The sequence below is a fragment of the Salmo trutta genome, chromosome 17 (assembly GCF_901001165.1).
Source record: "Salmo trutta chromosome 17, fSalTru1.1, whole genome shotgun sequence".
NCBI lineage: Eukaryota > Metazoa > Chordata > Actinopteri > Salmoniformes > Salmonidae > Salmo > Salmo trutta.
This window is the reverse complement of record NC_042973.1, coordinates 136,556-149,004: the sequence shown is the minus strand read 5'-3', so window position 1 is coordinate 149,004 and position 12,449 is coordinate 136,556. Positions and strand designations below refer to the sequence as shown.

At 43.0% G+C, this 12,449-nt stretch overlaps 1 protein-coding gene across 7 annotated transcripts in view; it reads left to right on the top strand.

Annotated features, from left to right (window-relative positions):
- The window catches only part of LOC115151403 (cyclin-dependent kinase-like 5), a 141,014-nt gene that overhangs the window by 113,226 nt on the left and 15,339 nt on the right, over positions 1–12,449 (top strand). For all 7 annotated transcript variants that reach the window (XM_029695310.1, XM_029695313.1, XM_029695312.1 and 4 more), the window contains 2 exons: positions 6,911–7,016; positions 11,334–11,448. In XM_029695310.1, coding sequence (XP_029551170.1) covers positions 6,911–7,016; positions 11,334–11,448 — 221 coding nt within the window. The remainder of the gene's footprint in view (positions 1–6,910; positions 7,017–11,333; positions 11,449–12,449) is intronic.

Genomic DNA, 12,449 nt, shown 5'->3' with positions numbered 1-12,449 from the left:
ACCAGGGTTGTGGGTTCAAATCCCACGGGGGGCCAGTACAAAATAAAAAATATATAAAATAAAATGCATGAAATGTATGCATTCACTACGGTAAGTCGCTCTGGATAAGAGCGTCTGCTAAATGACTAAAATGTAATGTAAATGTAGTGATTCACCATAGTGAAGACGTAGGGCTCAGGTTTTCTGGGTCTCTATGTTTTTGGTTGGATAGGTTTCTCAATTTCTTTCTTAAGTTTTTGCATTCTTCATCAAACCATTTGTCATTGTTGTTCATTTTCTTAATTTGTCTGCTTGACGTTTTTTGATTTGATAGAGAAGCTGAGACGTAAAATCTACTGTTTCGGTTTTCTACTGCCAAGTTTACACATTCACTATTAGGGATTGAATTTGTTGTTGCCTAATTGTTTTTCGCTATTTTTCCACACTACTTTCACTCCAACTATAGCATTTCTTAATATTATTCAGTTCCTTTGGCTTTGATGCGTCATGATTGAGTATTGCTTTGTTCTAAGTAGACTGATTTTGCTGTGATCTGATAGGGGTGTCAGTGGACTGTGCACGGATTGACTCTGGGTTGAGGTTGGTGATAAAGTAGTTTACAGTACTACTGCCAAGAGATGAGCTAGCTATAGGTGTACCTACCATCGGAGTCCCCTCAAAGCCTACTATTGACTGTGTACATACCCATCGTGCGACAGCTGCAGGAGGCCCATTTTTTTTGGTGTTCGACGAGCAGATGTCCACATACTTTTGGTCATGTAGTGTATCTACCATGAGCTCTCGCAGAGCAATGGACCTTAGAAAGACATCTAGCTGCAACACTGAATTTCCAGAGGGCTATGGCCTAAATATTGAATTATTCAGAGCAAAGCAAAGCCAACAGAGAAAATGAAGCAGCATCAGAAGCACAGACGGACGGACAGACGTCGTAGTTGTGCCTTGGGGGCTCTGTCTGTCTGTCTGTCTGTCTGTCCGTCCGTCCGTCCGTCCGTCCGATGCTGCTTCATTTTCTCTGTTGGCTTTGCTTTGCTCTGAATAATTCAATATTTAGGCCATAGCCCTCTGGAAATTCAGTGTTGCAGCTAGATGTCTTTCTAAGGTCCATTGCTCTGCGAGAGATCATGGTAGATACACTACATGACCAAAAGTATGTGGACATCTGCTCGTCGAACATCTCGTTCCAAAATCACGGGCATTAATATGGGGTTGGTCCCCCCTTTGCTGCTATAACAGCCTCCACTCTTCTGGGAAGGCTTTCCACTAGGTGTTGGAACATTGCTGCAGGGACTTGCTTCCATTCAGCCACAAGGGTTTATTTTTTATTTTTTTTGTATCCCCATTAGCTGTTGCAAAAGCAGCAGCTACTCTTCCTGTGGTCCACACAAAACATGAAACATAATACAGAATTACATAATACAGAACTTCAATAGACAAGAACAGCTCAAGGACAGAACTACATACATTCTTTAAAAAAGCACATGTAGCCTACATATCAATGCATACACACAAACTATCTAGGTCAAATAGGGGAGAGGCGTTGTGAGGTTGGGCTCTGACATTGGGCGATTAGGCCTGGCTCGCATCCCAATAGTGTTTGTTAGGGATGAGGTCAGGGCTCTATGCAGGCCAGTCAAGTTCTTCCAAACCGATCTTGACAAACCCTTTCTGTATGGACCTCGCTTTCTGCATGGGGGCGTTGTCATCGTCTAGAAAGTCATTGTATGCTGTAGCATTAAAAATACCCTTCACTGGAACTAGGGGCCCTAGCCCGAACCATGAAAAACAGCCCCAGACCATTGTTCCTCCTCCACCAAACTTTACCATTGGCACTATACGTTGGGGCAGGTAGCATTCTCCTATCATCCGCCAAACCCAGATTTGTCCGTCGGACTGCCAGATGGTGAAGCGTGATTCATCATTCCAGAGAACGCGTTTCCACGGCTTCAGAGTCCAATTGGGACGAGCTTTTCACCACTCCAGCCGACACTTGGCATTGCACATGGTGATCTTAGGCTTGTGTGCGGCTGCTCAGCCATGGAAAACCATTTCATTAAGCTCCCGACGAACAGTTCTTGTGCTGACCGTTTGGAAGTTGGTAGTGAGTGTTGCAGCCGAGGACAGATGATTTTTACAAACTACGCTCTTCAGCACTCACTTCGCGGCTGAGCCGTTGTTGCTTCCACTTCACAATAACATCACTTACAGTTGACCGGGGCAGCTCTAGCAGGGCAGAAATTTGACGAACTGACTTGTTGGAAAGGTTTTATCCTATGACCGTGCCACGTTGAAAGACACTGAGCTCTTCAGTAAGGCCAATGTTTAGCTATGGAGATTGCATGGCTGTGTGTAAATAGCAGGGGTGAAGGGGTGTCCACATTTGTATATATAATGTACCTCTAATAAGATATCAAATACCTCGAATTAGATCATGGTAGATACCTCAAATTTAATCATGGTAGATACCTCTAAAAATATGGTAGATCATGGTAGATACAATACCTCTAATTAGATCATGGTAGATACTGTACCTTTATATAGATCATGGTAGATACTGTACCTTTATATAGATCATGGTAGATACTGTACCTCTAATTAGATCATGGTAGATACTGTACCTCTAATTATATCATGGTAGATACTGTACCTTTATATAGATCATGGTAGATACTGTACCTTTATATAGATCATGGTAGATACTGTACCTCTAATTAGATCATGGAAGATATTGTACCTCTAATTAGATCATGGTAGATACTGTACCTTTAATTAGATCATGGAAGATATTGTACCTCTAATTAGATCATGGTAGATACTGGACCTCTAATATGATCATGGTAAATACTGTACCTCAAATGAGATCATGGTATATACTGTAACTCTAATTAGATCTTGATAGATAATTTACCTCTTAATAGATCATGGTAGATACTGTAGATACAGTTCCTTTCATTAGATCATGGTAGATACCTCTAATTAGATCATGGTAAATACCTCTAATTAGATCATGGTAATACTGCACCTCTAATTAGATCATGGTAGATACCTCTAATTAGATCACGGTAGATACCTCTAATTAGATCATGGCAGATACTGTACCTCTAATTAGATCAAGGCAGATACCTCTAATTAGATCATGGTAGATACTGTACCTCTAATTAGATCATGGCAGATACTGCACCTCTAATTAGATCATGGCAGATACTGCACCTCTAATTAGATCACGGTAGATTGTGTACCTCTAATTAGTTCATGGTAGATACTGCACCTCTAATTAGATCACGGTAGATAGTGTACCTCTAATTAGATCAAGGTAGATACCTCTAATTAGATCATGGTAGATAATGTACCTCTAATTAGATCATGGTAGATACTGCACCTCTAATTAGATCATGGTAGATACTGTACCTCTAATTAGATCAAGGTAGATACCTCTAATTAGATCATGGTAGATACTGCACCTCTAATTAGATCATGGTAGATACTGCACCTCTAATTAGATCATGGTAGAAATCTCTAATTAGATCATGCTAGAGGCTGTACCTCTAATTAGATCATGGCAGATACTGTAGCTCTAATTAGATCATAGTAGATACCTCTAATTAGATCATGATAGATACTGTACCTCTAATTAGATCACGGTAGATACCTCTAATTAGATCATGGTAGATACTGTACCTCTAATTAGACCATGGTAGATCCTGTACTTCTATTTAGATCACAGTAGATACTGTACCTCTAATTAGATCATGGTAGATACTGTACCCCTAATTAGATCATGGTAGAGTCTATACCTCTAATTAGATCATGGTAGATACTATCCCTCTAATTAGATCATGGTAGATGCTGTACCTCTAATTAGACCATGGTAGATCCTGTACCTCTAATTAGATCACGGTAGATACTGTACCTCTAATTAGATCACGGTAAATACTGTGCCTCTAATTAGATCACGGTAGATACCTCTAATTATATCATGGTAGATACTGTACCTCTAATTAGATCACGGTAAATACTGTACCTCTAATTAGATCATGGTAGATATTGTACCTCTAATTAGACCATGGTAGATACTGTACCTCTAATTAGATCACAGTAGATACTGTACCTCTAATTAGATCATGGTAGATACTGTACCCCTAATTAGATCATGGTAGATACTGTACCTCTAATTAGATCACGGTAGATACTGTACCTCTAATTAGATCACGGTAAATACTGTGCCTCTAATTAGATCACGGTAGATACCTCTAATTAGATCATGGTAGATACTGTACCTCTAATTAGATCACGGTAAATACTGTACCTCTAATTAGATCATGGTAGATACCTCTAATTAGATCATGGTAGATACTGTACCTCTAATTAGATCATGGTAGATACTGTACCTCTAATTAGATCATGGTAGATACTGTACCTCTAATTAGATCCCGGTAGATACTGTACCTCTAATTAGATCATGGTAGATTCTGTACCTCTAATTAGATCATGGTAGATACTGTACCTCTAATTAGACCATGGTAGATCCTGTACCTCTATTTAGATCACAGTAGATACTGTACCTCTAATTAGATCATGGTAGATACTGTACCCCTAATTAGATCATGGTAGATACTGTATCTCTAATTAGATCACGGTAGATACTGTACCTCTAATTAGATCACGGTAAATACTGTGCCTCTAATTAGATCACGGTAGGTACCTCTAATTAGATCATGGTAGATACTGTACCTCTAATTAGATCACGGTAAATACTGTACCTCTAATTAGATCATGGTAGATACTGTACCTCTAATTAGATCATGGTAGATACTGTACCTCTAATTAGATCACGGTAGATACTGTACTTCTAATTAGATCACGGTAGACAATGTACCTCTTATTAGATTTTGTTACACAAAATGGCAGATTCAAAAGAGAGGGAAAGGGAGAGACAAAGTCGTACAGATAGCTGATAACTATGCTCATTGAAATGTGAATACTTTGCACATGAACTCCGCAATGTACATATTTACATGTGTATGTCTTTGCTGTCTCTCTCTTGAAAACACTCGATCCATCTACGGGGAGTAATTCGACATAAAGCCTCTGGTTGTCCACTAGAGGTCACCATGTCCTTGTAGTAGGTTTCGGAGTGTCTGTGAGAACGAATCCTCCAGAGGTCTAACCCCCAATGTTCAGCAGGTTCTGTCCATTAGAATAGAGGTATCTATTGTGGTGAGAGTAAATTCTTCTTTGTCTTCTAGTCTTCAGTTGAGTTTACTGCAGACTGCTGCAGACTGAATGTTCCTGTGTAGTCTTCTTTTCTTCGATAGAGAGTTTCAGAGTTTCTAACCATTTCGTACCTTTCAGCTCATGCTGTCGGTCACGCTGGTCTATTGTAGATCTAGAACCATTTTACACGCCCGTAGCAACCCGGCAATGTACAGGTCTCTAGAGATTTACATTTCTTCACCATTTGTAACACATTCAGCTGGCGCTTCACATAACTGGTCTCCATTGAAATGGCAACCATTTCAGCGTGTGGACTGCTTTCTCACGTTCTCTGGTCTAATGTAAAGGCCTTTTATAAACTCTGGCAAAAGGGGCATTCCATGACACCAACATAATGTCTGTGCTCACGTGGATGTGGTCACTGACTGGTTAAAACTTTTATGTGAAAAACAATTCTCATTTAGAAGGCTAACATCACATTTCATCTTCTCGCAAATAGTTTCATATTTAATCATATAAGTTCCACAACATTTAGATGTAAATCTGTGTCACATTTGCTCCCTCTCCGGCATCTAGGTCACCAGGCTGTTCATAATGGCGCACACCTGTCACCATCGCAATGCGCTCCTGCATGTCGTCAGACTCACCTGAACTCCATCACTTCCCTGATTACCTTCCCAATATATGTCACTCTTTGGTTCCTTCCCCAGGTGTCATTGTTTATGTTTCTGTTTCATGTCTGTGTGCTGTTCGAGTTTCTTGTTTTGTGTTATGTTCCATTTATTTATTAAAGCACTCACTCCCTGAACTTGCTTCTCGACTCTCAGCGCACGTCGTTACAATCTGATAACTGGGAAATATACATATTGAGATACAGTTATGTGGTTATACCGTTCTTAATGAGATCACAAAACAACAACTGATCTGACATAATTGTTCTTTCGGTACCCACGGACCATTCCAACTGTTTGGATTTCAGAAATATTGTTTCATTATTCAACCTTTTGATGTTACCGTTTTGGCGGGAGGAATCTCCTTGTAACAAAGAGGTTTCTTTCCCCTCATTCCTGCAGAGCCAAAAGGCAGAGTTTCTACAAGGTATTTATGACCGTCATAAAATGGCCAACTTCACCCCTTTCCCCCTCTGCGGGAGAGAGAGGGCACTATAGAGCGGACCCACTGTAACCTGATCCTTCAGATCTTTACAGGAGAGTCATGACAATACTGTACCTCTAATTAGAACATGGTAGATACTGTACCACTTATCAAATCATGGTAGATGCTGTACCTCTAATTAGATGGCGGGGCTCCCGAGTGGAGCAGCGGTCTAAGGCACTGCATCTCAGTGCTAGAGGCGTCACTACAGACCCTGGTTTGATTCCAGGCTCAGCGTCGTCCTGGTTAGGGTTTGGCCCGGGTAGGCGGTCATTGTAAGTAAAAATGTGTTCTTAACTGACTTGCCTAGTTAAATAAAATGAAATAAATAAAAGATCATAGTAGATACTATACCACGTCTCTGCCTGGGAGAATGTTATCAACACGTTTCTAGGATAATGTTACCATCATGATACCAGATTTAGTTTTATCAACATGATACTAATTAGAGGTTATACTTTTCCGGTCAGTCTGTCAAGCCTACTCTGTGTCTGTCTGTCTGACTCTGTCCTCCTTTCTCTGTCCTATCCCTAACCTTGTCCAGGTGGGGATGTTCCATGAGCAGCACCCAGAGGACGGAGTCTCTTCTAAAGAAAACCGCATCATCTACAGTGAGTCCATGCCCAGGAGGGTTGGCAGCTTCTATAGAGGTACATGTGACTTATCTCTATTAGCACATACACAGGGCTACAGCTTCTATAAAGGTACGTGTGACCTAAAACGAAAGCAGGAAGTACCAGTGACTCGCTCAATACGGAAGTGGTCAGATGACGCGGATGCTAGGCTATAGAACTGTTTTGCTAGAACAAACTGGAATATTTTCCAGGATTCATCCAATGCTATTGAGGAGCACACCACCTCAGTTGCCGGCTTCATCAGTAAGTGCATCAACAACGTTGTCCCCACAGTGACCGTAATTACATATCCCAACCAGAAGCCATGGATTACAGGCAACATCCGCACCGAGCTAAAGGCTAGAGCTGCCGCTTTCAAGGTAGCGGGACACTAATCCGGACGTTTATAAGAAATCCCGCTATGCCCTCAGACGAACCATCAAACAGGCAATGCGTCAATACAGGACTAAGATTGAATCCTATTTCACCGGCTCTGATGCTCGTCCGATGTGGCAAGGCTTGCAAACTATTGCGGACTACAAAGGGAAACCCAGCCGCAAGCTGCCCAGTGACGCGAGCCTACCAGATGAGCTAAGTGCCGTTTATGCTCGCTTTAAGGCCAGCAACACTGAAGTATAAATCAAATCAAATCACATTTATTTATATAGCCCTTCGTATATCAGCTGAAATCTCAAAGTGCTGTACAGAAACCCAGCCTAAAACCCCAAACGGCAAGCAATGCATGTGAAAGAAGCACGGTGGCTAGGAAAAACTCCCTAGGAAAAACTCCCTAGAAAGGCCAAAACCTAGGAAGAAACCTAGAGAGGAACCAGGCTATGAGGGGTGGCCAGTCCTCTTCTGGCTGTGCCGGGTGGAGATTATAACAGCACATGGCCTAGATGTTCAAATGTTCATAAATGACCAGCATTGTCAAATAATAATAATCATAGTAGTTGTCGAGGGTGCAACAGGTCAGTAACACAAGAGTAAGTGTCAGTTGGCTTTTTCATAGCCGATCTTTGAGAGTATCTCTACCGCTCCTGCTGTCTCTAGAGAGTTGAAAACAGCAGGTCTGGGACAGGTAGCACGTCCGGTGAATAGGTCAGGGTTCCAGCAGGTCTGGGACAACAGGTCTGGGACAGGTAGCACGTCCGGTGAACAGGTCTTGGTTCCATAGCTGCAGGCAGAACAGTTGGAACTGGAGCAGCAGCACGGCCAGGTGAACTGGGGACAGCAAGGAGTCATCAAGCCAGGTAGTCCTGAGGCATGGTCCTAGGGCTCAGGTCACCGAGAGAGAGAAAGAGAGAATTAGAGAGAGCATATTTAAATTCACACAGGGCACCGGAAAAGACAAGAGAAATACTCCAGATGTGACAGACTGACCCTAGCCCCTCGACACATACACTACTGCAGCATAAATACTGGAGGCTGAGACAGGAGGGGTCAGGAGACACTGTGGCCCCATCCGATGAAACCCCCGGACAGGGCCAAACAGGTAGCATATAACCCCACACACTTTGCCAAAGCACAGCCTCCACACCACTGGAGGTATATCTCCAGCTACCAACATACCATCCCGGGACAAGGCCCGAGTATAGCCCACAAAGATCTCCGCCACGGCACAGCCCAAGGGGGGGCACCAACCCAGACAGGAAGACCACGTCAGTGACTCAACCCACTCAAGTGACGCACCCCTCCCAGGGACGGCATGGAAGAACACCAGTAAGCCAGTGACTCAGCCCCTGTAATAGAGGTAGAGGCAGAGAATCCCAGTGGAAAGAGGGGAAACCGGCCAGGCAGAGATAGCAAGGGCGGTTCGTTGCTCCAGCCTTTCCGTTCACCTTCACACCCCTGGGCCAGACTACACTTAATCATAGGACCTACTGAAGAGATGTGCATGTTTTGTTCAATCAAGTTCATATTTATATCAAAAAACAGCTTTTTACATTAGCATGTGAGGTTCAGAACTAGCAACTAGCATACACACCGCAAACTTCTGGTGAATTTACTTAATTACTCAGCATAAAACGTTCACAAAATAGATAACAATTATTTTAAGAATTATAGATACAGAACTCCTTTATGCCATCGCGGTGTCCGATTTTAAAATAGCTTTTCGGCGAAAGCACATTTTGCAATATTCTGAGTAGATAGCCCGGTCATCACGGGTAGCTAATTTGACACCCACCAAGTTTGGCCCTCACCAAACTCAGATTTACTATAAGAAAAATTGGATTACCTTTGCTGTTCTTCGTCAGAATGCACTCCCAGGACTTCTACTTCAACAACAAATGTTGTTTTGGTTCGAAATAATCCATAGTTATATTGAAATAGCTCCGTTTTGTTCGTGCGTTCAGGTCACAATCCGAAGGGTGACGCGCGAGCGCATTTCGTGACAAAAAATGTCTAAATATTCCATTACCGTACTTCGAAGCATGTCAAACGCTGTTTAAAATCAGTTTTTATGCTATTTTTCTCGTAAAATAGCGATAATATTCCAACCGGGCGACGTTGTATTCATTCAAAGACTGAAAGAACAAAATGGAGAATTCACATGAACGCGCATCTCCAGTGTCACTGTCCCCAGGCAGGCCAGTATCAAACAGAGCTGCTCTACTTAGCCAAGAGACTGCAGACATCTCATTACACTTTCTGGCGCCTTCTGAGAGCCAATGGAAGCCTTAGAAAATGTCACGTTCGATAGAGAGGCTAAAGAAGGACAATAAATTGTCAGACAGGGCACTTCCTGTATGGAATCTTCTCAGGTTTTGGCCTGCCATATGAGTTCTGTTATACTCACAGACACCATTCAAACAGTTTTAGAAACTTTAGAGTGTTTTCTATCCAAATCTACTAATTATATGCATATTCTCGTTTCTGGGCAAGAGTAGTAACCAGTTTAAATCGGGTATGTTTTTTATCCGGCTGTGCAAATACTGCCCCCTAGCCCCAACAGGTTAACTCTATTTCTTGAACTGCATTGTTGGTTAAGGGCTTGTAAGTAAGCATTTCACGGTAAGGTCTACACCTGTTGTATTCGGCAAATGTGACAAATTTGATTTGATCTATATGTTATTAGTCTACTATAGTGCGAGTCTGTTTGTTGGTTGGTTGCAGTCTCTCCCTCCCTGCACCCTGTGTCACTCGCTCACAGTACGGCCCCTCCCCGTCTGCTCTTTCCCCCTACTCTCCCTACTCTTCCCCTACTCTCCCGCTCCCTACTCTCCCTACTCTTCCCCTACTCTCTCTCTCCCTACTCTCCCTACTCTTCCCCTACTCTCCCTCTCCCTACTCTCCCTACTCTTCCCCTACTCTACCTCTCCCTACTCTCCCTACTCTTCCCCTACTCTACCTCTCCCTACTCTCCCTACTCTTCCCCTACTCTCCCTCTCCCTACTCTCCCTACTCTTCCCCTACTCTCTCTCTCCCTACTCTCCCTACTCTTCCCCTACTCTCCCTCTCCCTACTCTCCCTACTCTTCCCCTACTCTCCCTCTCCCTACTCTTCCCCTACTCTCCCTCTCCCTACTCTTCCCCTACTCTACCTCTCCCTACTCTCCCTACTCTCCCTACTCTTCCCCTACTCTCCCTCTCCCTACTCTTCCCCTACTCTCCCTCTCCCTACTCTCCCTACTCTCCCTACTCTTCCCCTACTCTCCCTCTCCCTACCTCTCCCTACTCTTCCCCTACTCTCCCTCTCCCTACTCTCCCTACTCTTCCCCTACTCTCCCTCTCCCTACTCTCCCTACTCTTCCCCTACTCTCCCTCTCCCTACTCTTCCCCTACTCTCCCTCTCCCTACTCTTCCCCTACTCTACCTCTCCCTACTCTCCCTACTCTCCCTCTCCCTACCTCTCCCTACTCTTCCCCTACTCTCCCTCTCCCTACCTCTCCCTACTCTTCCCCTACTCTCCCTCTCCCTACTCTCCCTACTCTTCCCCTACTCTACCTCTCCCTACTCTCCCTACTCTTCCCCTACTCTACCTCTCCCTACTCTTCCCCTACTCTCCCTCTCCCGCCCACCTCTAGCTTTTTATCAGCTCCGGTTAATAAAGTAGCTTTAAAAATTACTTTTCTGCTGCTTCCCTCACTCGGATCGGATCTGGATCCGACCAGGTCTATACGGAATGGGTATTGTTATCCTTGGCTCCGTTTGGAACATGTCTCTATATTTTGAAAATGTATTTATGCATATTGGGTTCGAGTGGGAAAGCCCTAGGTCCATTTCGCAACGGGTCCATCTTTTTGGACCGATGAAGTCCTCTACTATGTATCTATAACCTGTAGTGTTTTCTTCCTTATGTGTCTCTAATGTTTTGTGGTGTTTACTATGTTGTTATGTTGTTGCTTCACAGTGCCGTCCCCGCGGCCAGATAATGGAGGTCAGGGCAGCAGGGGGACAGGAGGGGGGGCAGTGGACGGAAGCACCTTGACCAACCATCCCAAACGCCAGCCGGCCTTTGACCCCTGGTGAGGCACTTCATTGCAAATGACACCCTTTTCCCTATATTAGGGTTGGGCAACTAGCAGACGTTTTGTTTTGGGTGGGGGGCTCATCTTACGAGTTAGAATAGTGGACAAGGTGCAATTTTGAAATTTGGTTGTGCATCAGCAGTTTTTCTCTCATGTCTGTCACTGAAAGTCACTAAACTGAAAGTTAGTTAGCATTTTTTAGATTGGTAAGTTAGTCTAGCGGCCAGCTATCTAAACTTCAAATTACTGTCCGCGGGGCCCCTATTGATTTTGTTAGTCAATCTCACTCAGATATCATATTAAAAATAGCAAATATTTCTCTCCACCCTATGGCAGAATGTGTAGAATTGCAGGAAATGTGTTATAAAATTGCAAAATCTTCTCTCGGCACATGGCAAAATGAGTAAAATTGCATGAAATGAGTTATACATTTGCAAAATCTTCTCTCTGCCTCATTGCAAAATGAGTAGAATCACATGAAATTTCAATAAAATTTAAAAGTCTTCTCTTCACTGGATGCCAAAATTTGTAGAATTGCATGAAATTAGTTAAAAAAGTCAAAAATCTTCTCTCAGCCCCATGTCAAAATGAGTAGAATTCCATATATATATATTTTTAAATAGCTAAATCTTCTCTCCATCCCATTGTAAAATGAATAAAATTGTATGAAATTAGTAAAAAAAAAGCTCAATATTCTCTCCATTCCATTGTAAAATTGCATTCAATTATTTATAAAATTGCCAAATCTTCTCTCCTCTCCATGGCAAAGTGAGTAGAATTGCATGAAATTTGTTACAAAATTGCTAAATCTTCTCTTTACCGGATGGCAAAATGAGTAGAATTGTATGTAATTAGTTATAAAATTGCTACATCTTCTCTCCCGCCCCATTGCAAAATGAGTATAAGGCCCTCCCCCGCCCTCCCTTTGGAAAAGCTGACCACGACTCCATTTTGTTGCTCCCAGCCTATAGACAGAAACTAAAACAGGAAACGCCTGC